Here is a 27714-nt window from a genome sequence, read left to right as displayed (position 1 = left end):
ACAAAAGGCTAAGCTTAAAATAGGACAAAAATCTTTGTAAACAAAGATCACATTTGTATTTTATTGGTTTTTTTAATTCAGGAAATTTGCTTTATTTGGAAAGCAATCCTCATGCCCAAACTACATGTAATAAGATTCCAAGAGTCAGCCCTGTGCAGTATCCATTGCAGGTGTTTGATCTGGAATTAGAAATAAAATGGTCCTCTGTAGGGTTATTCACTTTTAGTGGTCTCTTGAGAACTTGCGTAAAGCAAATTCTGTCATCATTAAAGGTGCAAGAATTGTATGGTTGATTAATTTTCTCAAACACGGAACAGCAAATATTAATTCTGCTGACTTTACTAATCATTGTTTTCAATGAAAGGCTTTTTGCATGCTTATAAATTACATTACGAAGCCAGAATTCTGCATTTTTAATTTAATGAGATTAAACATACAGTACATATGCCCTGAACTGGAAGTGCAATTCTGTAATGGATGGTTTTTATTTGAACATCTGTTCAGTGTAGCAATTGTTGAAAGTTTCCTTTCCATTTCCTTTCTGCCATATAAACAATGCTGATTTGCACTGGAACATATTTCAAATGGAAAACTATTAGAGGGAAAACCAACATTCTTTTTGTATAAAGCTGGAAAAGTAATTTTTTGAGCCATGCTGGAATGTAAGAACGCTTCTAGAAAGAGTGTCTAATTTGAAAAGTTTATTTCATGGAAGTATTATTTCAGGCTAAAAGTTAGCTTATCAAGACACGTGATGCTTTAAAAGAAAACCCAACCAAAACACTTGCAGCATTTTTTCAGTCTCAGAAAATGCAGACGATAGCACACAGTTTTAAATTCAGTTCTTTCTCATGAAATCGATTACACTGAAGTGATCCATTACCGATTTATTTGCACTTGTTTAAATGAATTCAAACAGCAAATAGAGGTAGCTAAATGATTTTTTTTAATGGCTTGTATATCCAGTTTTCTACCCAAGCTTTCTCTAGTAAGCTAAGACCTCTGTGTTATTTCATCGTCTTAAGAGCAAAGGTGAATCATCTTGCATTTTCCATCCAACTTCTAACGATACGCAGCTTCTTTGGAACCAGTTAATCGTATGATACAGTTCCCTCTTGAGTAACTGTCATTATTTCCTGGAACTCAGAACTTGCACTGAACTATATCTGCTCCAGTCCAGTCACTTGTGTTTCAGTGTAGCTTCTTAAGACTCATATGGATGTTCTTTTGGTAGGAAGGGTGGGATACCAGTGTCAATGCTCTTGGGCAGTCTGTGGGAAGAACTTGGATGGATGCAGTAGAGAAGGGAGCTATGCATAATAAGTGCTGTTGATGTCATGTGTACTTAGCTTAGGGTCATGTCCTATGGATTTTATGTAGTTAACTGTGTATTAACTTTTCTCTGGTGTTCATGCAGACTCTGTTGGCCTGGTATTAAAGCCTTATATTCTGTACTGACAAAGTTCAGCAAGTATCTGTATGACTGTATCAGGACTCAGAGGAAAGCTTACTTCCTACTGCCTTGGCTCTAGAACCCATTATCTCTTTAAGTAGGCTATTACTGATAAGATAAAATACATTTATACAGTATTATTATTTCATTAGCATTCAAAACTTGCTTTTTGAATTCTCTGTTCATACAAAATATTTTAAAAAATACCCAAACAAACCAAACACTGGAAGATTTCTTAAATACGCAAGAACAAATATTAAGACATTATTACTATTTTCATTTGCGATGATTCCATTAAGAATTTCCATCTTACTGGTCATCACACAGATGCTAGACCTTTTTGAAGTACTTTATGAACTTTCATCTGTAAGTTGAATCTTATTTCAACTTGTGCAAAATCATACTGATACGTGTTTTCTTCTTTTCCTCCTTGTTTACCAGGATGGTACGAAACAAAAGCGAGAACGGAAAAAGACTGTGTCATTTAGCAGTATGCCAACTGAGAAGAAGATCAGCAGTGCAAGTGACTGTATAAACGCAATGGTTGAAGGCTCTGAGCTCAAAAAGATTCGATCCAACTCTAGAGTGTATCACCGATATTTTCTTTTAGATGCGGATATGCAGTCTTTACGCTGGGAACCTTCAAAAAAGGATTCTGAAAAAGCAAAGATTGATATTAAATCAATCAAAGAAGTAAGAACAGGAAAAAATACAGATATTTTTCGCAGCAATGGAATATATGACCAGATATCAGAAGACTGTGCATTTTCAATTATATATGGAGAAAACTATGAGTCACTAGATCTTGTTGCTAACTCAGCAGACATTGCAAATATTTGGGTTACTGGCTTAAGGTACCTGATTTCTTACGGAAAACATACTCTAGATATGATAGAAAGTACTCAAGATAATATGCGGACTTCATGGCTTTCACAAATGTTCAGTGAATCAGATGTAGACAATTCGGGACATATACCCCTGTGTAATGCTGTACAGTTTATAAAAGACTTAAATCCTGGTTTAAAAACTAATAAAATTGAACTAAAATTCAAGGAGTTGCATAGATCCAAGGGAAAAACTGGTACTGAAGTAACAAAAGAAGAGTTTATTGAAGTTTTTCATGAGCTTTGTACCAGACCTGAAATCTATTTCTTATTGGTTCAGTTTTCGAGCAATAAAGAATTCCTAGATACCAAGGACCTCATGATGTTTTTAGAAGCAGAACAGGGTATGGCACATGTCACAGAAGAAATAAGCCTTGAAATTATTCAGAAATATGAGCCAGCCAAAGAGGGCCAGGAAAAAGGTTGTCTTTCTATAGATGGGTTTACGAATTACCTTACTTCACCAGACTGCCACATATTTGATCCAGAACACAAAAAAGTTTGTCAAGATATGAAACAACCTTTATCTCATTATTTTATAAATTCATCTCATAATACATACTTGATAGAGGATCAGTTTCGAGGGCCTTCTGACATCACAGGTTACACTCGTGCTCTTAAAATGGGTTGTCGAAGTGTTGAACTGGATGTATGGGATGGTCCAGATAACGAGCCTGTGATTTACACAGGGCATACCATGACATCACAGATTGTCTTCCGTAGTGTGATTGACATTATTAACACGTATGCGTTTTTTGCTTCAGAATACCCTCTTATCTTGTGTTTAGAAAATCATTGTTCTATTAAGCAGCAGAAAGTTATGGTACAACACATGAAGAAAATTTTGGGGGACAAACTACATACACAGTCTCCAAACATTGAAGAGTCTTATCTTCCATCACCGGAATCACTTAAAGGGAAAATACTAATTAAAGCAAAGAAGCTCTCCTCTAATTGTTCTGGACTAGAGGGAGATGTTACAGATGAAGATGAAGGAGCAGAAATGTCGCAGAGAGTGGGGAAAGAGGGGGTAGAACAGCAAAACTCAATGACGGGGAAACGATTTCAGCTCTGCAAAGAACTCTCTGAGTTGGTAAGCATATGTAAATCAGTTCAGTTTAAAGAGTTTCAAGTTTCATTTCAGCTCCAGAAGTACTGGGAAGTGTGCTCATTTAACGAAGTGCTTGCTAGCAAATATGCTAATGAAAACCCAGGAGACTTTGTAAATTATAACAAACGTTTTCTTGCGAGAGTTTTCCCCAGTCCTATGAGGATTGACTCTAGTAATATGAATCCCCAGGACTTTTGGAAATGTGGTTGTCAAATAGTAGCAATGAACTTTCAGACACCTGGCTTAATGATGGATCTTAACATTGGTTGGTTTCGACAAAATGGAAACTGTGGCTATGTCCTTCGCCCTGCTATCATGAGAGAAGAAGTATCCTTCTTCAGTGCAAATACGAAAGACACTGTGCCTGGAGTTTCGCCTCAGCTGCTTCATATTAAAATCATTAGTGGGCAAAACTTTCCTAAACCTAAAGGATCAGGTGCCAAAGGTGATGTTGTGGATCCTTATGTCTATGTTGAAATACATGGAATCCCTGCTGACTGTGCAGAGCAAAGGACGAAAACTATGCATCAGAATGGGGATAATCCAATTTTTGATGAAAGCTTTGAATTTCAAATAAATTTACCAGAACTAGCTATGGTGCGTTTTGTAGTACTCGATGATGATTACATTGGGGACGAGTTTATTGGGCAATACACTATTCCCTTTGAGTGTCTACAGACTGGTTATCGTCACGTTCCCCTGCAGTCTTTAACTGGTGAAATTTTAGCACATGCTTCCTTGTTTGTGCATGTGGCCATTACTAATCGAAGGGGTGGTGGGAAACCTCATAAGCGGGGCCTCTCTGTGAGGAAGGGCAAGAAATCAAGGGAATATGCATCTTTGAGAACATTATGGATTAAAACAATAGATGAAGTGTTCAAGAATGCTCTCCAACCTATTCGGGATGCTACAGATTTGAGAGAAAATATGCAGGTACAGTTTTTACAATAAATTTATCAGTTCTTATGTGTATTTTTGTATTAGGATACGTATGGAATAGATGTTTTTAAGAGTCTTGCTGCCTTTTATGAGTTACGTTATTCGAGCCTAATGCTGAACAGCCTTAAAAATGGGTTGTGTCAGAGCAGCCTTTTAGATGATAGTGTCTACTGAGGTAACCTTGGATGCATATGCATATTTTGTTGAATGTGAACTGGAGATACGACTCCAGTGTAATAACTTAAGCCTGTTGACTCATCCTATGTCTTTGAAGGAATGTTAGATGCACACTAGAGAGAAGTATGGCGATATTTTAGTTTTAGAAAATTAAGTTAAATAGAAATGCAGGAGGAAAATACAGCTGATAGAAAAAGGAGACTTCACTGCTTATTAGAAAAATTATTGTACGTGAAAGTATGTTTAGTATAGTTTCACTGAGGTTTTGGTTTTTCCTCATCCCCAAAGAGAAGGCAGTACTTTCAGAAGCACCATTTGCTTTCCATAATTATTCCTAGCAACAATATGCTAGAAATACATGGAATTAGCACTAAGGTATTAGAAGGCATCTTCTAGAAGAAATTACCTTACCTTAAAGGTCATGTATAGTAAACACATTGAATTTCAATAAAAAGTACAGGCTAAGGTGCTTGTTTTTGTGGAAGCCAAGAGGCCCCACCTCAAAAATGCATTGTTTGGAGATTCCAATAAAGATTCCAGGTAAATAAACCCTTTTAGACATAGATTAAAGGGAATTGTAAAGTTGGGTTTTAATAAAGGTTTTAACTATCTATAAACTTCTGATGGAATACTAGCAGTGATCGATAAAATGAAGCATAGTAATTTCAAATGAAGTGACCTATTAAATCCTCTTACGTAATGTTAAAGGGAAACTGATTAAGGAAATGTCTGAGACTTGATTCTGGATTTTAAAGGCACAGCAGTGGGGCACTGTGAAGAACATTTGTGAGTGCCTATTATTCAGGAATAATATATTGAAGAGATTTTAATAGTAATATAGTTTTAAAACTAACTTTTCTTAATATGAAAGATGAAATTAGTACAGCATTTTGAAGCTCTCCCATTCCACTTGGTATATAAAATTGCTATACTAAAAGATTATTAAAAAAATACAGGGATGATATGTTGACTCATAAATGTTTATCATTATGGGCTGCATATAATGTGAACTTCACCTGTAGTTAACCTACTGAAGGCAAGAATTCTGTCATATAAAGGATACTGTATTTTAAGATAATCTTTCAAGGAAGACCTGACCCTAAAACTTGAGGAAACAGTGAAAACATACAACTTTTGTTGCTACTTGGAACTATTTACTGTGCATGCTGCAGTATTTTCCAGAACAGATATTACTGAAAACAGGCTCTACAGTGTGGTTTCTTTGAACAGAAGATATTCAAAGGGTTTTTATGTATTGTATTCTGTCAGTTTGAAAGTTGTGCTATCGACTAAATTCATCATTATCCTTCAAAATTCTGTCAAGAAGATATTGTAGGTACATGAGGGAATATTAGTTCTGCATAGCTTTACTGACAGATTATATAATGTGCACAATTTAAACTCATCGTAACTAAGGTTTTACAGCTAATAAAAGTAAATAAACCACTCAAAATACTTACGCCAGGGAATGTGAGATTTGTTTAATTTCTATATTACTGAAATTTTGCGTTATAAATTGTTATGATTTTTATGATGCAGAAATAATGTCCCCACAAGCCAGATTATAAAGAGCAAAGTTGGTTTTTTTTTAAAATACAAGATGGAAGAAGAGGATAAAAAGAGAGTGTGCAGCAGTGAGTGTAATGGTTTCTCTAAATCTGTATACAAATAGCTAGCCTTCTTTCTTCCTTGTTAGGTACTACATTACTGTGACAAAAGCTGATGTAATAACTTGTTGTTACATATTAATCACTGATAAAAGTATAACATGAGAGATTAAACTGGATGTGACATTACATGTTTAAATTGCTTGACAGTATGAGGGATAATAAATATATGGATATAGCGTTGCAAGTCCAGAGGCAAGAGTTATAGCCATAGTTCTGTCTGCCTGCCATTAGTTAATATATATGTTCCCTGGGTCCTTGTTAACTGCTCTGTAAAACTGTTGTGCGTAATGGCTTACCCATGATGTTTATCTCAAACAAAATCTGTTTGAATGGACTTCACAATGTCTGTCTTTTCAACTATGTAGTTATTGTGTCACTAAGGTGTAGTCCAGTTAATAAAAGTAGTTTCTGTTTCCTGGACGTTTACTAGATGCTACTAAACATTTACTTAAAGTACACTGGACTGTAGTAGATGTAATTTCATATTCACATGATTTTGCATGAATATGCTATATATAAATATTTTGAAGTCTATGTATTTTGTCTCATAAAAGGACAGCAAAATATTTCACATTTGATTTCTGTTTGCATTAATGTTGACACATCTTTCTAACAAATTTGTCCACAAATGAGTCTCTCCATGCCAGCAAGATGAAAAGTGGTTTTGATTAAGATGAAGATCTGTGTCAGATACCCTGCTTGGGTAATATGTGAGAGAAAGGAGCACTAAGCGCATTTGTAACTTAAATATACTGTGTTTTTGTTTTTGTTTCCTACAGGAACACAAACTCCAGACCTGCCATAGATCACCAGCTCCCACTTGGTACAAAAATCCTAAATTCGTTACAGTGCCGAGTATATTCCCATCATGGAATTTCAGTGGCTACTTGGAGTCACATTGTATTTCTAATAATAGAAATTTTCTTCAAGTTTAAACATATGGTTTTATACTGTACCATATTGTATATGAAATACAACTATAATAAATTTTAGGGAAAGGTACAAAATTGGTGTTTATATTGAAGTACCTTAAAAATTCACTTAAGTGTGATTCTGTGATAGGAATGACATCAGTAGTGGAGTGCTGGGTTTGTGAATCACACCAAATGGGAGCCAGCAGATCCACAGCACGTCTGGACTATAGTTCAGGTATGTTTAAAGTTACAAATGGGCTGAATTCCTCCTTCTGCTTCACTTTGTTTATTTGGGACATTCAGCACCTAATACTTTGTTTCTCTTGGCGGCATTTTGAATATTACTTGGAAATGCCTATTAGAATTTTTCAAAATATATAACCAGTATGTTTTAGAATCCATTTATTTGTATGGTTGATTTTAGTAGTGATAGAGACCAGACATACTTGTTTTAATTAGATTTTTTTTTCTGTGGCAACTATTGAAATTCTGTTTGAATTTTTAACATTTTTGGTAAAATATGTGTGTAATATTGGTTGCTTTGGAAAACTGCCAGTTCTTCAGGGGAAGGCTGTGGTAATTCCACATTGTTGCTCAACTATAAGATTGAAGTATTTTATCCTGAAAGAATGAGACATTAAAATTCATATTTAACTGTAAAGGAAACTCTTTCTTTCCTTTTTGCAGAATGCAGTAGTTTCATTCAAAGAATTATGTGGCCTCTCTCCTGTAGCAAATCTTATGCAGTGCATTTTGGCAGTGTCTACGCGCTTGGTTGGACCTGATAATACACCCTTGGTAGTACTGAATCTCAATGATCAGTATCCGACAATGGAGCTCCAAGGGATTGTTCCAGAGGTCTTGAAAAAGATTGTAACAGCATATGACATGGTGAGTAGTCCTTTGTGGTTATTTTATATGCTATTTGAAAGACTTTCTTTTTATAATATACAGTACCATGACTGTTTGAAAGGCCATTTTAACCTGTGACTTCTTATTTCATGCTTCATTACTTGTGCTTGAAAGTCATTCCCATGAATGTACAGCAACTGATTGTGTTTTCATAGTGAGTAAAACATAGACATTAATATACTGCATGTAAATATATATGTTTTCATACACTTCAGAAGGCAAAGTGGTTATAATCAAGGGGATTTAACATGAAGAGGATGTATTAATTTACTTGTTTTGCAGTAACTTGAGACTTTTTGTATATCTATAAGCCTCTTATATTAATTTGTTACTTTACATTTTCCAGTTTGTGGACCTTGATTTCTTTTGGCTTTGACTTGACATAGAACAGAAAAATGTCAGGAACTGATTTTAGGAATTGTAATTTTATAAGTGCCTTGAAGTGTTAAATTCTACACATGCTTTTTCAATTTCCTTTGCTATATCTTTCTTATAGATCTCATTTGATTAGGCATTTTTATATCTGTAAGCAGCTGTATTGTTAACTTCAGCCTGTATACTTCAGTAAATAAGTAAATTGTGTCTTTAGGGACTGGAAATCAAACATTTTGCAAGAAGGAAGGAAGAACTAATACACTGAGAAATACTGATTTACATCTGCCTTCATTAATTTAAAGTATGGGAAAAAGATTCAGATAAGTGTGACTTGAAATGTCCTCCTTACTTCCACTGAAGTAATCTGGCACAGAGTAATCGAGCCTTTATTTATTTATTTAACATTTTCTTTAATTTTATATATCATCTGACAATAAGTAAACGTGTCTAGGATAATTTTGCATTAATTTTGTGCCCTAAAATGAGAAACCTCACCTAGCAGGATCGAGTCACTGTGTTAAAAACAGTCCTTGCTATTTAAAGAAAGCGAATGAAAAGAAAGCAGTAGCCCAGTTTCGTATATATCTCTTAAATTCCTTTCTAAAGAAAAAGTAGCTTTAGAGAAATGCTATACCAAAGTCTAAAAAGCATTCATTAGTAATCAACAATTTTGGTAGAGTTTATGTAGTTAAGTGATGATGTAAATAAAACAGAATTTGATTGGAATGGTAGCACAGTTCCAAGAAGATAGTGGTATATCCTCTTAGTGGTAGCTTATAGGATATCGCTATAATTAGGATGCAAACAAGCTTGATTGTTGGGATTATACCGGTAACAGGTACATAATAAATCTCTGTTTTCTTGATGGAGATGCCTCTACCTGCAGTTTGTTCTGATGTGGTGATGCTGCTTGTTAATTATTATGCTATTCCATATAATTAAAATCTTTTGTAAGTCTGGATTACATTTTGTGTTTGAATGTGACTTAGACAGAGGTGGCTCCTGACTCCAGAAATCTTTACAATCCAAGTTTGGCTTGCTCTTTGTTTCTCACATACATTCCCCCTGCATCTTGTTGTCTACACATGGTATGAATATTTGTGTACTTTAGAAAACTATACTTTATTTTCATATGTAAGAATAATAGAATATTTATTTAGTGGCATGTTCAAAGAATTTTTCCATCTCCTCTTCCCTGAAGGATAAAGGCTGAATTTCATACAAAGACAAAGAGTGTGACAGTGCTTCTAGCTCTAAATGATATTGAAGATAAGTAAAAGTTAATATTATTTCCATAAAATAAAATTTATAAATTAGAATAATGAGATGTGTTTCAGTTTGTGAAACTTTGGTTTTGCCAAGACTCTGTCCAGTTTGATGAAAGGTTTTAAGCAATTAAAATCTGTAGGGTATACTGGAAAATTAAGTCAGCCATGGGAGCCATACTGATAGCTCTTCTTTCTGAAAGCACATTGTGGAACAGTGGGAGACATCCATGTCATCCTTTCCTCAAGGACAGGAGAAGAGATGTGAAGCTATTTAGCTCATATATTGGTATTTGCTATAGTTGCAGATGTTTAGAGTCTGATACATAGTGTTGTTTTTGTGCGGTTTTGGTGTAAATTAATATAGTGAGCCGTCAAAATGACACATTTTATCTCAATGGCTGGTTTTGGCTTGAGGATTTTTTTGACATAGTTAACAGGTGGGTGTAAAATTCAATTTAATAATGGGAAGCCTTGCCCAGAAAGGGTAGAGGTACTCTCAAAGTAATGATTACCTACTTGTCCCATTTTCTGCCAGCTTAGCCTCAATATAGGTCAAAATTATGTAACTATGTTCTTCCAGTGTGTCAAGTACTGTAAATATGAAATAGTGTTGATAACAGAGATTGTATTAAGTGTTTATTAAATAAACCTTTGTTAGTACCATAAATGCAGAGGCTGTCATTACCTTGTGTGCATTCTCATGTAATGATATTCTCAAAATACTGTTGTTTCAGGATTACGATATTTTTGGCTAACACAGGGATTCTTATTTTTCAGAAATATATGTCTTTTTGTAAAATTACAATAAGCATAGAAAGCAATATCTAGCCAAGATTTTTAATTATTCAGAATTTGTTTACATTTGGAGTGCTCAGAGGATTCGTTGCTCTGTAAAGTGAGAAAGGATGTAAGACCTTTACAGTGGGACAGTTGGTCCACATTGAAATAATTACAAAAGAGTGCAATACTGCAGGGGCACATGGAAGGTTGAGAACATCTTCTGCGTAGCCCAAGTACATATATTTTTTTAAAAAAACAATGAGGCAAATGATAATAAGTTAATTAGCATATCACTAGATATTTGGGTCTTTACATGTCAACAAATAGCCCATAATTCTTTCTTAAATTGCCAGCATTTACTACTACATTAATGGAGCAGCTATAAATGATAAAGGCTAGTACTATTCATGCGTTAAACTATTGTATTTTTGAATTTAATTAGTAATTTGTCACCAGCATTTTTGGAACCAGAAGTTTACCTAGGAAATAAAAGGATCTTTTGCTTTTATCCATATATATTATGGGGTCTCTCTTCAGAATAATGAAAACCAAATATAACTAGGAATTTTTGAGAAAGAAAGAAGCTTGTGTTGTGTATTTTTCTCTAGCTTCTCCATACTCCTGAGTATTTTTCACCCTAATATCTTTTCACTGTTTAACAATGTTTTATTTTTCCCTCTTGTTCATGAACTTCAGCTTCCTTTATGTGATACTTCAGCATGCACTCTGTTGGTGTCATCACACCCATCACTGATCAGTGCTGCAGACTGAAGCTTGGAGTTAAGGCAAGTGCCTCTTCCACACCGTTGCATGTTTTTTTTAAATGTCTTATAATCTTTAAGATAAACAGCAAGTAAACCTTAAAAAGTTATGCTATGGCAAGAGAAAAAAAAATTATCTCGTCCTAAGTCTGCAGCATTATTCAGTGATGAGTATAATAGCACTGCAAAGATATGCTAGAGGATCATACAAATGAAGACAGATATTCTTGAGAGCTTGACTGTCTCTATTCTGCCCTTAGTGGAGGATGAAGTGTCCCATCTGATGAAGACAGGTTTTCTGAACTTTGCAAGCAGGTGTTTATTTCTAAGGGGAAAGCTAGCACAGAAAAGGAAGAGAACTGTACCTGTGTGAAAGAAGATAAAGTAATGCTGCTACAGTAATTAGGATTAAATGTTATTAAATCCTAATTAGATAATGCTGTTAGATCCATTTTTTCACAGTTCCTGGTGGAGGGTTTTGGTTTTTTTTTTAATGTTGAGCTTATATTGGAATTCCAAATATCTACATTTTGACATGACTGCAGTGTAGGAGGTCTGTATTTAATTCTAATGAAATAAAATAAGATTAATAGATTTGGTATACACGCTGTGGGGATAGGCTCGAGTACAGGTCTGTGTTTCTTGATGGTGGGGGTTGTGAGGTGATGAAAATGAGAGGTATTAAAATACAGCAAAGGTAGTAAGCTGGAAAACACCATATGATTGGTGATTAGTAAGCTTAAATAAGGTTACCTTATTGTTGGCTCATTTCAACTAAAGACTCAATACAGCAGTTTGCATATGCAATCATGTGGAAGTTAACTTCATGTTACGGAGTTGCAAATTTGGCTGATGACATAAACTAAATATGATAGCCTATATTTTGAACTTGAACATGTCCCTCCTATTGGGCAGTAGATAGTTTGACACTATATGTTGAAGAGTTATAGACTGGACTGGTACTAGTAGGGCTTATTAAAAGACTACCTAAAAAGGAGTGATTGTCAAGGTTGTGGTAAAATGTTAATAGCCCTTTCATACTTCAGCTGCTGCTCAAAACTCTAAATATTCTTTACCTTTAAAACTCATCTTTATATCCATATAGATTAATTGGGTGGGGCACTTCTGTATTGGGCCTGTTGGACTGAAGCTCGTAATTCTGAAAGAAGCAAAGAATGTACCCATTGCCTAAAAAAGAATGATTAGCAGATCTGATTTAAATTATATTTAGCTCATAAAACCTGTAGTAGTTAGCTTGTTGATGTAAGTCCTTGGTTATGGTTACTTTGCAAATACAGTAAGAGGGATTTCAGTCATTCTGCTGTGGTTAGAGAATTGTATCTTGAGAGAATAAGTAGTTGAAGACTTTTCTACTTCATCTCAGCTTACTAATGTGGCAGCGTTATTCAGTTGAGAAGCCTTTGTTCCACAAATTACCCTTTGAGGTTGCAATCTTCTGGGGTAACCAAAAAAACCTAGATCCAGTGCTGGTGATTACCAGTTTATCTCCTAAAACAGGGTGAGTGAATCTTTAAAGAGTACTTTAAAAGAGTACTTTAACTTGCATAACTTTTGATCTAAATACTCAGTTTCTGATTGTGGCAGAGGAGGCTGAATTCAAGATAGTCAACAGTCTCCTGTAATTGAACTCAACCTTTGCATTTCCTGTGTTTTTAAATCACGTGATAGCATCTGACCACTGTCTGCTTTGTGCACCTAAAGAAAATCCAGTTTTTTCCATCTGGTGCCTTTTCTGAGGCATACATGACTGGTATAGACTGATAGCTGTGTGCTGTTTCCTGATTGGTTCAGAATGTTGCTCTTGAGCCCTTGTCTTCTGGAGTCCAGTTCCATGGGTGTCCTGTGTTGACTCTTAGCATCATCTGGCTTATAAAGCAAAGAACTTAGGCTTTGCACAGAAGATTGAGAAATTATTATTCCTTGCTTTTATACATAAGAGCGTAACTACATAAAAACAAGGAACCTTGTTAAAACAAAAAGGTAAGAGAAGTAGTCAAAAGAACAGACATCATAGGCACACTAAAGGTACCGCACAGGGGGCTTGAAGCAAAGATGTACCACTTATCAAAAACACTTGAGGAGTACAAAAAAGAGGAGGTTCTGTTCAAAAGAAGGCATCTTCCAAAACGCTGCAGTCACATGCAAATGAGGAAGATAGGATAGATATTTAACACTGCCATGGTTAAATAAAGAATATAAGAAAGCTGACAGTGAAGAATTATAGGAATGACCTGCACAGACTTAAAAATAACAGTAACAACTTTTCTGAAAATACCAGAAACAGGAGGCCTGTCAAAGAACGCATATGACCACTGGTTGATTAAAGTATAAAAGGAAGCCCCAGAAAAAGAAAGACAGACACAACACTAAATTGGAACACTAAATTGGTTTTTGCATCCATTTACCTGTGGAGGTTAAGGTTTCACATGGAAAGCTTCTTTATGAAGGACTCATTGGAGAATTCATCTCTGAAATGCCCGTAGAAGATATTACACAGGAAAGGCAAAATGGCTGAGAAAAAAATTACCAGAAAGAGGTGATATATTTATTCAAGGGTTCTGAAAGATCTCAAGAGTTGATATATCCAAACTGCTAATTGTTGTGTGTATCCTCTCACTTCAAACTGACTATCAAAGTTGTTAGTGTGGTGCCAGTGTTTTAAGAGGTTTCCAGGGAAGATCATGAAATTACAGATCAGACAGGCTGACATCTGTACTGTGAAAATGGGTAGAAACTGTTTTGAAGAAGAAAATTAGAGGAAATATGGAGAAACATGTCATGTTGGGGAAGAGTCAATACAGCTTTTATAAAGTGAATGACTCACTAATCTCTTGGAGTTCTTTGTAGTCAAGAAGCATGTGTACATGGAAGATTAGTCTGGTTGGATTTTCCAAAAGTATTTCACAAAGTCCCTTTTCAAATGATCACATTGAAATGAAGTTGCTATTAAATTTTTAGCCTTTTAAAATTCTTAGCTCTTCTCTGATAGCTGGAGTGAATGTGGAACTTAACCTGATGTTTCAACAGGAAAAGAACGGTTAAAGACTCTTGATTGCGTTGATTTTTGCATCAGGGTATGTTTTTCCAGTAAGTGGTTTAGAGCGAGTAGGTATAGGTCCAATGACTTTGATCTAGCTAAAATAGCCAATACCTTTGAAGATGTATGACTTAATGATGCACCCAGATTTGCAAAGATATTAAGGTGTGAGGTTATGTGGGTGCTTAGAGCTTAAACAGCTTTCTCAGTCTTAGTCGTGGATTGTTATTATGTGTGTTAAAACAGTAAGTTTCGGAGTTAGCAATATAAATGCAATATTTAAATACCAATAGCACACACTGTCTCACTATTTCCATTATTGCCTCTGGCTTTGTGCAGTATGTTTACTTTCATTATCAAGTGTCTGAAGAGTTAGAACTGTCTTCATTTAGGTAATAAATGGATACAGTTCAGTGGTGAAGAGATCTAAGGGAAAATATATATCATTCATTGCAATTTAATATTGCAAATAGTCCAGGTAATGGTTTTTGCCATGCTTAATAAATTATAGTTGTATATCCAGATTTTTAAGATGACTTCAGATAGTTGCTGATTGTGTAGTTAGTCTATCACAAAAACTGATGGAAAATTAAGTATTGATGGAAAAATATAGTGAATAGATTGGGCATTTTCTTCAAAAAGAGTTATGTTGCTTATTATCAGTTTTTATTTTCCTGTTTTATAACAGGACAGTAATTCTAAGCTGAAGGTTGCAATTATGCTTCCAAAAACAGAGCTGCAGATGATAACCTCAGCTTATGTTGGGCTTTTTGGCCCACAAGGGCAGAAACAAATGTCTAATTTTGGATATTCAGACTCCAGTGCCAAATGTTATGAAGTATAAGCTGCATTACATTGATTGAAAAGCTCTGATAATGACAACTTGATGCTTCTGGGAAGTCAAGATTTCTTCATTTTTTGTTAAGAGCATGAACAGTGAGGCTTTTTGTATCCTCTCACTAATCCCATTATGGCTAATGGCTGACTCACAGTATTCATAAGAGCATAAAATAATACGACTGCTTAGGAAGAGGAGTTCATCTAGCGTACTGTCCTGTTTCTAATGTAGTCCAATGGAATGTTTATGGAAGAGTATAAAAATAGGCCAGATGCATAGCAACTTCTCTTAAATGTACTCCATATTTCCAATAGTAGTTCTGTTTTTCTTTCTCAATAAATTCTTAATCTTCTGTTTGTCTTTTTGACTCCTCTTGTGTGAAAAAATTGTGGTTATTGGAACTGTTACTGATGGTTTTAGTTTCAAAAGTAGCACTATCACTTTTTTCACAAGGATGATAAATTTCTCTTTACAGATATAGGATATTTCCCTTTCAGATATGTGTGCTTCCTTTTTGCCCACTTCTTACAAAGTGTTTTTATTCTTTAGTTTAGAAGTGATGAAAATATTTTTTCTGTAACAGCCAGAGTGTCAGGAAAGCAAGGAGAAATGACTGTTGGATTTAAGAGTTCAATGTAATTCTGTGCACAGCTTAGAAGAAAGCTGCAGATTTTTGTCTTCAACCTAGTCTCTCTCAAATACTTTACTCATGAGGAATTTAGAAATAACATAAGACTCATAAGACTTTTTAATGGAGAACTTGTGGACTGTTTGTTCCTTTGGTAAGTTTTCTTGAACTGCGGGAAATCTAATTAATTTTTGGATACTGCAGAATTAAGAACAGATGATGTCCTATTTTTTCTTGGGCCTACAAGAATTAGTTTTGGTAAATGGATTTCATCTCTTATGCTCCTGCACTGCATTATGGCATAATCTCACAGAATCACAGAATCCCAGGTTGGAAGGGACCTCTCAGCTTGCTTGTTTCTGAAGACAAAATACCCTCTTCCATGTATGTGTTTCCTAGAATACAAAACATCTCAAAAAGAGGTGAAAGGAATGCTGAAAAAGTGAAACCATGAGTCTATTCCTATGTTTTTCCCACTTATGGGTATATACTGACACTGTCAGTTAGGTATAGCATTACATTTATGTCATAATAAGCCAGTGAGTTCAGGAAGCATAATGGAAATTTCCTCTGCATTTGGCTTGGAAGAGGACAGTGTTTTAAATTCTAAAGGGAAACATGATACTTAATGATAATATACGATACATATTATGGTCTTCCACTCTATGGTTCTTGCCATCTACTCAGCACTAGTAAGGCCACACCTGAGCACTGTGTCCAGTTCTGGGCTCCCCAATACAAGAGAGAAATGGCCATACTGGAGGGAGTCCAACAAACGGTCACGAAGGTGATGAAGGGACTGGAGCACCTCTTCTGTGAGGAAAGGCTGAGAGAGCTGGGACTGTTCAGCTTGGAGAACATAAGGCTTGGAGGATCTCATCAATGTGTATAAATGCCTGAGGACAGGGTGCAAAGAGGACAGAGCAGGCTTTTTCAGTGATGCCCAGTGACAGGGGAAGAGACATGAACTGAAACATAGGAGACTCTGTCTGAACATCAGGAAACACTTTCGCTGTGAGGGTGGCCAAGCACTGGCACAGGTTGCCCAGAGAGATTGTGGAGTCTCCACCCTTGGAGATATTCAAAAGCCATCTGGACAACCTCTTCCAGTGCTTGACCACCCAAGATTCCCACTGAGCCTCCTCTGCTCCAGCCTGGACAGTCTCAGCCTCTCCGGTCCCTTCATGAATCATCTTTGCGGCCCTTGCTGGGCTCTTAACAGTATGTCTGTGTCTCTCTTTTACTGGGGAATCCAGACCTGCAGTATGCAGCATGCCAGATGCGACCTCACCCACACAGAGCAGAGGAGAAGGACCAACTCCCTCAGTCTTCTGGCGATGCACTTCCTTAGGGTTGTTCAACTTGTTGCCCACCAGGATGCCCAGGCCCTTTTCTCTGGACATGCTTTCCAGCCAGTCGGCTTCCAGCCTGTACCAGTGCACGCATGGGCTCATTCTTCTCCAGGCACAGGACGTGGCACTTCCCTTTGCTGAACTTCAGGAAGTTCCTGTCACCCCACTTATCCAGCTTGCCAGAAAGTCCCTCTGAGTAGCAGCACAACCATCTGCTGTATCCAGCCTCCCCCAAGTTTTGTTATCTTCTCTCAACTTGCTGAGGATGCTCTCTGCCCCATCATCCAGGTGATACAAGAAGGTGTGTATGCAGTAGTAGCTCCAGTATCAACAACCCCTGGGGCACACCACTAGTGACCGTTGTCCAGATGGACTTCATGCTGCTGATCTCAACGCTTTGAGCCTGGCTGGTCAGCTAGTTTTCAGTCCACCTCATTGCTCACGTACCTGGCCTCTGCTTCCTTCCTTTGCCTATCGGGATGTTACAAGAGACAGTGCTGAAAGCCTCTAGTAATGTCAACATAGAAAACATCCACTGCTCTCCCCTCCTCTGTCAAGCCAGTCACCTCACTGTAGAGGGCTGTGAGGTTGGTTATGCCTGATTTCCCTTTTGTAAATTCATGCTGACTTTTCCCAATCACCTTCTTGTCCTTTATGTGTTTGGCAATGGTTTCCAAGAGGATTTATTCCACCACCTTCCCAGGGTGAACTGAGGCTGATTGGCCTGTAGTTCTTTGGTCTTCCTTCTTACATTTCTTGTAGATAGGAATGAAATTTGCTTTCCTCCAGGCCTTAGGATCGTACTCTGATTGCCATGACCTTTCAAAGTTAATTGAGAGTTGCCTTGCAATGACATCAGTCCACCCCCTCAGGACTCATGGGTACATCCCACATATATGTCTCTGTATTTGATGAAATTCTCATTAAACAAGTCTCAGTGTATCTATTGCCAATCAATACCTGCTTTACATAACACAAATTACTCAGCTAATGGACTAGCTGTTGCCTTTCTGTCTTAATTTCTAAAATTTCTTTGCTTTTTGAAGAAAAGCTTTAAAAGAAAAATAATAAAAATTGCTTGTCAGTAGTAGTCATCAGAAAGTTGTAATTGCTGAAAACCGTTCAATGTCTTTTTTCAGTTATCTTTTGCATGCCACTTAGCAATGTATTCTTCAGATATTTTAAAGCTCTGCTCAGAGGTCTTCTGGAATACTGTAACTTGAACTTGGGATGGAGAAATGTATATTGTGCTTTCTGTTAAGATGCTACCTCACAATCACTTCAACATATTTCTTTGCTGCATATCACTCCTGTTTGTAATTGAGGAACCTTTACTTTTGAAATCTAAGTAGCTCTGATCTAGTGGTGCTAGCAGTCTCAAGCGTGGTAGGTGTAAGTTTTTTATCACTGCTTATTGAGGTCAGTAATGTGAACATGAGTCACCTGGTTATTAGAAGTCCACTTCTGTTGTTCATGGCGGTGCTGGTTAAAAGTTGGACATTTCAGAATGCTTTCAGTGTGGTGTCCACACTGTTAGAATAACGCATTTGAGTTCTGAGGTTTAATATGAGTTTACAATCTGATTTTCCAGTCACTTCTTTCCTTATTGCTCTAACACCATTCTTCTGCAGCAGAAAATCAAAGGCAGTATATATAGTTCAAAACAATTCTTTATGTGACTTCAGAGCAAGCTGACCATCGCAGTTGTCACTGAAAGGACTAAGAACAATTCTTTTGCTTGTTCCAGTGCCACAAGAAAAATGCCTTCTGCTGCATTGACATTGAATACTGGACTGCTTGGATACAGGCTATACATATATTTAATTAGAACTGACCATATTTTGTTTGAGTTCCTGGTACATACAACGATTCTTGGGAATAGAAGTGTCTATATGCTGTCCTTGCCATAGTTCCTTTCCTTGCCATTATTGCTTGGGGCAATGGTGGCAACTTCTGACCCTTTCTGGGTAATACATCTTTTGAAATGGTGCAGATATTATTAGCAGTTTATGTATTGTAGTTTGGGATGCCCTGTGTTTGGTTTCCTTTCTTTATGAAGTGCTATTTATTATTGATGCTATTTGTACTATTCTGGACTTAAAAAAAAAAGTGTGGAAAATGCAAATTACATTTTTTATTGCTACTGTTAAGAGCACCGGTCTGGCCGCTGAATACTAAACTGTTTTCAGAAATGGTGTAGTTTGAGGTCTCAGAAGTATATCTGATATGCTGAGATTTCAGACAAAAGGAGAGTGTGAGCAGCATTTTGTGGAAAGTGCCATTTTAGTAAAGAATTGGTTTATACATACTGTAAGTATGGTTTCAGTTTTACTGTTGGAATGTAGGTCTAGCAGTATTGGCAACACATATTCACAGATTTCAAAATGTAAATGTGTAGTGTGCTTTACTTGCTAAAAATAAAGTTCTTCCTTGGTGTTGTAACTCTGTCAGTGAAGGTATTTTCTCTCACTGAGTTTCATCAGCCAGACATAGTTTATCACTGGCTGTTGTTTTCATTTTAAAGTGCAGCTGATGTCCCTCTTAGTGTGCTACCAACCAGTTCCACATGCAGAGGAATTAATAAATTCTGTGGTTTTTTTAAAGATTTCCCTCTCAAGGTCTGTATTATTTGTTAAATGTGATGTTTAAAATATTCAGGGTTGAGTTCAATCTACATCTTTTTCCTAAGTTGGGGGCATAAACAGCATGTTCACTCTTCTACCAGAAGGCCTGTCTCCCGAGCCTAGTAGAAATAGATCTTCACTTGTTCAAATGCAGCTGAAATCAAATGGTCTCAAATACATGCATGTGTACATATGTGTGGGCACTTACATATGTGCATAGACATACACAGAGTTAGTTCCTAGCACTTATGTCTTTCATAAAAGAACAAAACAGACTTAACAAAGGTTTGTAACATAAAAAATAAGCCTAAAGGGTAGTCTGGACATATATAGTCTTTTTTTAAAAAAAATTTTCTGTAACTGTCTCTCTCAGCAAAACAGAACTCCTCATTAAGAAAGAGGATATATTTTTTTAAGTGTATGACTTTCATTTGGTTTGCGAAGACACTGTCACGTAAGTGGTGAATGGTACCATTACCAACACAGTTCCATCAGTTTGAAGCAAGAATCATTTTGATTTCTAACCATTGTCATCGTGCTTTTTAAGACTGGGACAATATTATAGGAATACAGGTCTCTAATTCTCACTGAGAACTCTGGACTAATCATTTAGTGTTTATTTCTAATATCCCTTAAGAATAATTTAAATATTATTTTACATCTTTCTTGACATTTGTCCTTTTTGTTAGAATTACTGACAGTTTTTCTGATAACTAGGTAAAATGGTTGCATGATTTAACAGAGTTTGATGAATAGATCAAACTGTCAGCCTGACCTCTGCAAAAATGTGATGACTTCAGGGCTCATAAAGCATACCATTCTGCATTTCCCATTTTCCACTGACCAAAAAAAAAAAGGAAGATAGTTCAGTATGTAGCAAGTACCAGAGCAGTTCTCTGGCCATGCTAAGACTGGGGTCGGAGGGCAGGAATTGAAGGGACAGTTGAAGCAATTCCAGCAAGTGTTACACATTTTGTATTTTACACGTATTTGTTGGATATTTTGAATCTTTACTTCCAGAAAAAAGCTACATAGATTAGAGAGGGGAATGAATAATGTAAAAGATTTGCTAGAAAGTATAACTACTAAACTTCGTATAATATCTGTTCTTTTCTTAGAATAGGCATAATTTGCAATATATTTTTAATGATCAGCTGGTAACTGAACTGGTTGTTCCCTATTAAGTTTGTTTGAATTTCGCTTTCCAGATTTGTCACTGATAATATTCTCAAAGTTGGCTGTGGTTAGAAGATACCTGCTTATTGATTGGCGTGTTCAGTATGTGGACTAGTCTAGTACATATTAGACACTACTTGGTCTTTCTCCTCAGTTTCTACAACTAATTTGCCTTGAGAATTTAATTTCGCATTCTGCTGCAGACATACTGTTTTTCACACTGAAGCTCCTGCTTACTCATCATTTTCTGCTCCATTTTTATACTAAGCACACACATACCTAGAAGTATCATTTGAATCAGGCTAATTTTCTGTTTAAATATAACCATTTATACGCAGTTGTTCCATATGCTGTGTCTACCAAAAGTCTTTCAGTCTCTGTTAATATCTACATGAATGTTTTCACGTTGTTATAATTTTGGCTGGAACACCGGAAAGAATTTATACGTTCAAACACTCCATAAGAGTCATTTAACAAATAGCTGAATACTTACTAAAAGGTGACTGCATGGTGAAGAGCAGAATAAAATTATAATGAACTACTACTATTACTTTATTAATCAAGCGCAACTAAAAGGTGACACTCGTGCACACAGCATACTGCTCCATTATTTCCTTAGTGAAGGACATAAACAAAATTGGGGTGTAGCATAATACTGATTGAATGGTAGTGGCAATCACCACCTGAATTATTGCTAGCTTAGCCAGTTTTGCTTAGTGGTGCTCTTAATCTTAAATACAGCTTTGTATGTATTTTAGAGACAAAGGATAAAGAAAGTAACTGTTACTGTCCTTGGTAATATAAAAATTGATATTAGAATAATTTATGTCACATGAAATGTATTGACATTTTTCTTTTAAAGTTGTAAAGAGCGCATTGCTTTTGATCTGAGAGTGTTTATGCAAAGCAACTTTCCATACCAAAGCTGTGAAATATTACATCTGCACACATTATTATAAATTATTCTTCAATGTTAGCCTTGCCATGATGAAGGTGCACTAATACAGTGATTAGTTTTGTTTCCTTTCATCTGCAGAACTAGTACAACTTTCTTGCTTTGTCAATACAGAAAGTAAACGAAGCAGTGATGTAAGCATTTTTATTCCATCTTTGAATTGTCTTATTTCTGAAAATCAGTGCAGTGTCTCAGACTAAGTTTTCTAATCTGCTGATACTTTTTCTCCACTATTTCTAAACTATCTGATGGGCACGTAGAATGTATTGTATGAAGGAAACAGCAGCTAGAGATGTTCCATGTCTGGAATAGGACCTAACTGAGATGACTTAGAGGTTACGTTATTATGCACATGGGGTCACGAACACACAATAGACTATCATAGGGCAGTGCGGTATTTCTTACAGTTCCTCCAGAACAAATACCTTGAAAAGGCAGTACAATTGATCTCTCTCATTTATGTACTCCAGTCAGTCAAAAAGGTTCTCAGGTAAAAGGATTCTTACTAACATAGAATCCTACTGTAGTCCTTATTATTGTGTATTAGCATCCTGACAAAACAAAAGCCATAAATGCTCAGCATTTCACTTCTCAAGGTGATTTTCAATGCAGCAAAAGCTCAGTGGAGGATGCTTTACAGTACCCTTTCAGCTAGATAACAAAATAACGTCAGTTATTGGAAGTATATTTGTGATGGAAGTCAGCTGTGTTTTCGTTCTCTTCATTCAAGTGCATTACAGAAGCAAACGTGTTACATGACAAACATAGTGAAACAGGTAAAATCCTTGCCTTTCAAGCAAATTTATAGTGGTTTTATTTCAATTTCTGGGTACTGTTCTAAAGACAATAGTAATGAAACATAGTGAAATGCAGCTTTCTCCTTGACAAATCAGGAATAGTCACGTTTGCAGTGCTCCCTATAGAAGCCTATCTGGATGAAATAAAGTATCCTCTTCTTGAAGTATGCTTCTCTTTAAAATCGCTGTCTTCAATTTATTACATCTAATTAGTAGTTGGCATACTTCTATTTATAGGCACTTTTTGCTTGAGTGAACATTGATATTTATATTCAAAGAACAATCCAGTTAAAAATGGGTAAGCTAAAGTATTTCATTTGCAGCTTAGCAATCTGATCAAGTTGCTATTTTCCCCTCCTTTATTATAATTTGCATTTTTTTTAAACTGACATAAACGAGGATAAAGAGATACTTTGAAATTAAATACAGAATAACCAGGACGTGAAGACTAAATTAAATTATCCAGTATGCTGACCTCCACATACTTTCAAGTTGCTTGTTCACATGTTGTTTATATGTAGCATAAACTAAAAATTTTGGGGTTTGCATCATTTTCTAGATAATTTAAATTGAAATAACAGAAACAGAACTAGAATTATTTTTAAATGCTTTGTAATTTACTTAAACCAGATATTTGCGTAGCTGATAATAATAGAAGTCTGTAGAGTACTTTACATCTATGCAGGGGTTCTTCCTCCTCACTTGCACACTTGCCATGATCAAAAATCTGAGGCTTACTTGCCTGCTTCTCCAAATTGATTCATGCCTTAGAGCAGTGTTCAGAAAAACAGCCTCAATGTCACTCAACAGGAGAAATCTTCTTCTAATATGTGTGAAGAAGGACTACCATGGTCATGCCTCTTAAAGTAATGTTTTGCTGAGGAAGAGTGTTAGAGAGGTTTGGAGTTTTTTCCCTGTAACATGGAATGTTCCTGCTCATAGCAGCCATTGTGGTCTCCTACGGAAAAGAAAGTTCTACATGAACACCCATGTAAATAACATGCCAAACTTTAGTCATTGTTTTAGTGATGAGAAATCTCTCTGCTTGAGTGGATACCAGAGCTGTCAGTGGGTGAGGTGTGAAGAAAAGTTGTAACTTCCCAATACGTACCCTAGGCTGAAAAATTTTCACAGTTCCATCTTAATTGGTGTGCTTTCAGCTGAGCTTCCATGAAAGGCTTTTTGTTTAGAAAGATCTGGTAAAGGAATAATTTATTTTACTTATCCTCCGGTACCAGCCTTGGGTGATTTCTTTCCTCCATAGAGTGTTGTCTCATACATATGTACAGGTCAAGTCACAAAAGGGGAAAATGTAGAGGAACAAATCTGGAAAAGCAATGTGATGATCCCTAGGAAAAAGGAAGCACTGGGTAGTGAGTCATCATCATCCCAAATGTTGGAGTGAGTGAGGAAGAGGAAACATGCATCTAGGTTATCTCACCCAAGCCACAAAAAGTTAATTACCTGGTAAATAGTTGCATATTTTCCACTTGCTTTGATAGGCAATTAATTAGAGAGTAGACATTTTACTTCAGTGTTCATAGATTCTACCCCAAAACTATCGTATTTTTTATGTCTGTGCTACATTTAGAGCACTTCTGTGCCTGGTCATGATGAGGAAAATGAATATATTCATTATGCTAACAACAAATATTAGGTTATTAATTTGAGTTTAAATTTAAGCACCTTTTGCAGATAAAAATTTTCAGTAGAAATTGAATTTTACTGATATTTTTGTATACTTATTTTCTCTGCAGATGATTCAGACCATCAGGACTCTAGTTGAAAGTACAGATAGCTTATATGAGAAGATAGTACAGTGTCAGAAAGCAGGTAAGTACAAGCTGTTTTTTAAAAATAACGTAAATAACTTACTACATTTTTCTTTATTTCCCAAAATTTCTGATCAAGTTTATTTATTCAGCCATAGCAAAAAAAAACAACCACCCCAAAACCAAACAAAAAAACCCACAAAAAACCCAACAACCAAACAACAACAAAAACCCAAACAAAAAAAAAAGATATTCTTTTAGTTTAGGTACATATGGTAACAGTGAAAAGAAAAGGACATTTCAAACTGTAGAAATCAAAGATCCATAGAATTACAGCTTGAGTTGGAAATCATTAACATTTTATGTATGGACAGTAGCTTGTTAATATAGTAATTTCCGCCAAATGCAAACATAGGATTACAGGAAAGAAAGAGAATGATCTTCCTTCGCAATGAAATTTTTTTAACCGTTTACTTCTATCTCCTCTCTTACTATGTGAGAACTTTTCCTCTTTTCTCATGGCAACCTAATGTCTTCAGGAGCCCTGGTGAAGTACCTTGCCTTACATGTACCTTACATGACAGCAGTTCAGATCTTTCATCCTTGCATTTCTCTAGATCTCTTGGGTGGATACCTGCTGGTTCTGCTGATTTGTTTCTATTTCATCTATTCAGATTAAAACTGGTTTTGTTGATAATTACATCTTCTGTGGCAGGCTTTTCAAACCACATGAATGCAGAAGGTCTTTGTTTTAAATTTTGTTATGACCTATAGGTCCCACAGATTCTCTGAAAGTTTTCCTGTTTCTGATATGTATTTGAAACATTGTATAGTTCTTAATCCCTTCACAAATTGCCCCTTTTTCACCTGGTATGTTGTAATGGTTTTCTCATTTGGACGCCACTGAGTTTTGAAGGTTTCCTTCTTATTATATATATATATAATATATATATTATATACTATATATATATACACACTATATATATATACACTATATATATATATATATACTATACCATGTCTGACCTTACTGTTTATTCATGCTTGTTTTCTTTTGGACTTTCTTAAGTATTTTTTAAACAATGTTCCAAATTTGCTCCAATGTTCTGAATTTTAGCTTCGTCAGTGTCTCAAGCAGTTTAGATCCTTGGTTAGAGGTAAAGCAAAAGCCAATTGCCTATTCTACCTTATATTTTAGTATTGTTGCCCTTTAGAAAAGATTACTTTCTACTAGCTCATATGGGTTCCAGTAAACTTGCATATATCTGATTTTCTTGAGCCTTACAACCTTACTTTACATGAAATGCAGCTGGGTCCAAGAATCCTTTGTTTAAGAATGCTAAAGACTTAAAGCCCATGCTAAATAGCGAAGAGATTTTGATCTCATTTAAATGAGAAACCTCCAGCATGGTGACATAAGCCTAAATGTGGATTATGTAATAGATCCTGCTATTTAGGGCAGCTTTAGCCCTGCAGGGTCAAGGTACTTTTAAAGATGAATGAGCTGAATTGAATCACCTTTTAATATCAATGGCTTCTGAAGATTTTCTGATGACTAATTGATCTCATGATCTCAGTAGATGCTACTCTATTTACTTCTGAGTAAAAGATTATATGTTTTCCTATGTAGTTTCTTGATAAGGAAAAAGCAAAATTATGCCCTTGTCTGGGCTTTTTTGTTCTGTGGCTCAAAGAGTAAAAAGTTGCTAAAATAAGAAGAAATACTCAAGCTGCCAATAAGCAATAAATTTTTGTTGTCATGAACAGGCTTATAAGAGAAGCCTGTTAAATACGCAAAGTGGACTCACTCATTTAAACCGTTTTCTAACTTAAGTTTAATAATAAGAGTTGTGGCCTCCTTTAAAATCCAGAACTGATTTTAAAACAAATGCACCACCGTTTCTTATTTAGGTTGATGGCCTCTTGAATAAGCAAAGATACGATCCTTGAGATGGCTCTTTTCAGAATTCAGGTTCTTTGCTATTTATATTCTGTAAGAACATTTAACTGTAAACTTCTCATGTTGATTATTTAAATTTAAGCCATATGAAAAAAATAATGTTTTCTTTATATCAGTTTATTAATTTCAGCTCAACACATTCTGTTCTTAATTAGATACATGACCTAATGAAAAGATATGGGAACATAATATAGCTTTGGTTCCCACTGTACTACTTATTCTTTAACAAAATTAAGAAAAAAATCTGCATAATTTCAAAATCATTGCAGTGCCATTTATTTTGTTGCAATTAAGCCAGCTGTAGATCCTGCAAGAAAATAGAATGTAGGTGCTAAAAGGAATTTCAAGATAATCCAGTCAATCCCCTTAATCTGTAAAGACCTAAAGTGCTACTGTATCTTCTCCAGAGTAAGGAATTTGAATGTCCAGGTTACTGTACCCCATTCGTAGCCTCCTTTGTTCCCAACTCACATCATTCTTGTCCTTCTTTTTTTAATCTTCCATTGCATTATTGTGCTTTATAATTTAAATACTGCCTGAGCTCATCACTGGTTAAAAGAGAGAACCACAGTTTAGGAATTCCTTTGGTGTTCAGCAGTAGAAGCTCAAAAGGACATGTGATATTCTAAGTATTCATTAAATTATCAGGGGGCAAATAATGAGTGAACACAGTTTGCTGGTGACAAAGAATTATTGAACATAATCAAATGTAGATATGACTCTGAAGCAGTACAGGAGGATCTTGTGACACTGAGAATTATAAAACAATGTGTGAAATATAACATCAGTAAGAGTAAATTAGTGTGTGTATAGGAAAAAAAAGTAGCCTTGACAATACCTAAAAGAAATGGTCTTTAAGTTTTCTCTTTTAATTCAGGAAATGAAGTTATTGTGTACGTTCTAACACTGTCAGTTTACTTCTAATATGATACATATATATGCATTCCAGCGCTGTGTACTGATAATTCAGATCATTGTTTTTCTGTATGGTTTTAGATGTATAACCTTACCTAGTCATCTGTGCAGCCAGAACTCTTATTCAGGTTCTTATTTTCTAGGATCTCACCTACACTGTCCTTTTCTCTGAGTTTGACCATTATAGTTTTGCTTTATGTACATCTTTGTCCTGGCTGTCATTTTGATGATGTCTGTCCCTATATTAATTTCTCTACTTTTTCCTCGTTGTACATCAGGACTGAGCTGCTTTCGCTTTTCTTGTGTTTGCTCATTTGGTAGCAAGGCTTTCCAACATCTGATAGATTGTCAGCATTGTCAGTCATCGTCATGCATTCTGTAATGTTGTCCCACAA

At 35.8% G+C, this 27714-nt stretch overlaps 1 protein-coding gene across 7 annotated transcripts in view; it reads left to right on the top strand.

Moving 5' to 3' along the window:
* The window catches only part of PLCL2 (phospholipase C like 2), a 105363-nt gene that overhangs the window by 56907 nt on the left and 20742 nt on the right, over positions 1-27714 (top strand). For 3 of the 7 annotated variants that reach the window (XR_010371699.1, XM_064444310.1, XM_064444311.1), the window contains 3 exons: positions 1895-4381; positions 7836-8039; positions 24430-24505. Coding sequence is in view for 3 of the 7 variants with exons in the window: in XM_064444310.1 (XP_064300380.1) it covers positions 1895-4381; positions 7836-8039; positions 24430-24505 (2767 nt within the window). In the remaining 4 variants the exon portion in view is untranslated. The other 4 variants (XR_010371700.1, XR_010371701.1, XR_010371702.1 and 1 more) reach the window with 4 other exon arrangements.

This window comes from Phalacrocorax carbo, chromosome 2 (assembly GCF_963921805.1).
Source record: "Phalacrocorax carbo chromosome 2, bPhaCar2.1, whole genome shotgun sequence".
In the NCBI taxonomy this organism is placed as follows: domain Eukaryota; kingdom Metazoa; phylum Chordata; class Aves; order Suliformes; family Phalacrocoracidae; genus Phalacrocorax; species Phalacrocorax carbo.
This window is presented reverse-complemented; position numbering and strand designations above follow the sequence as displayed.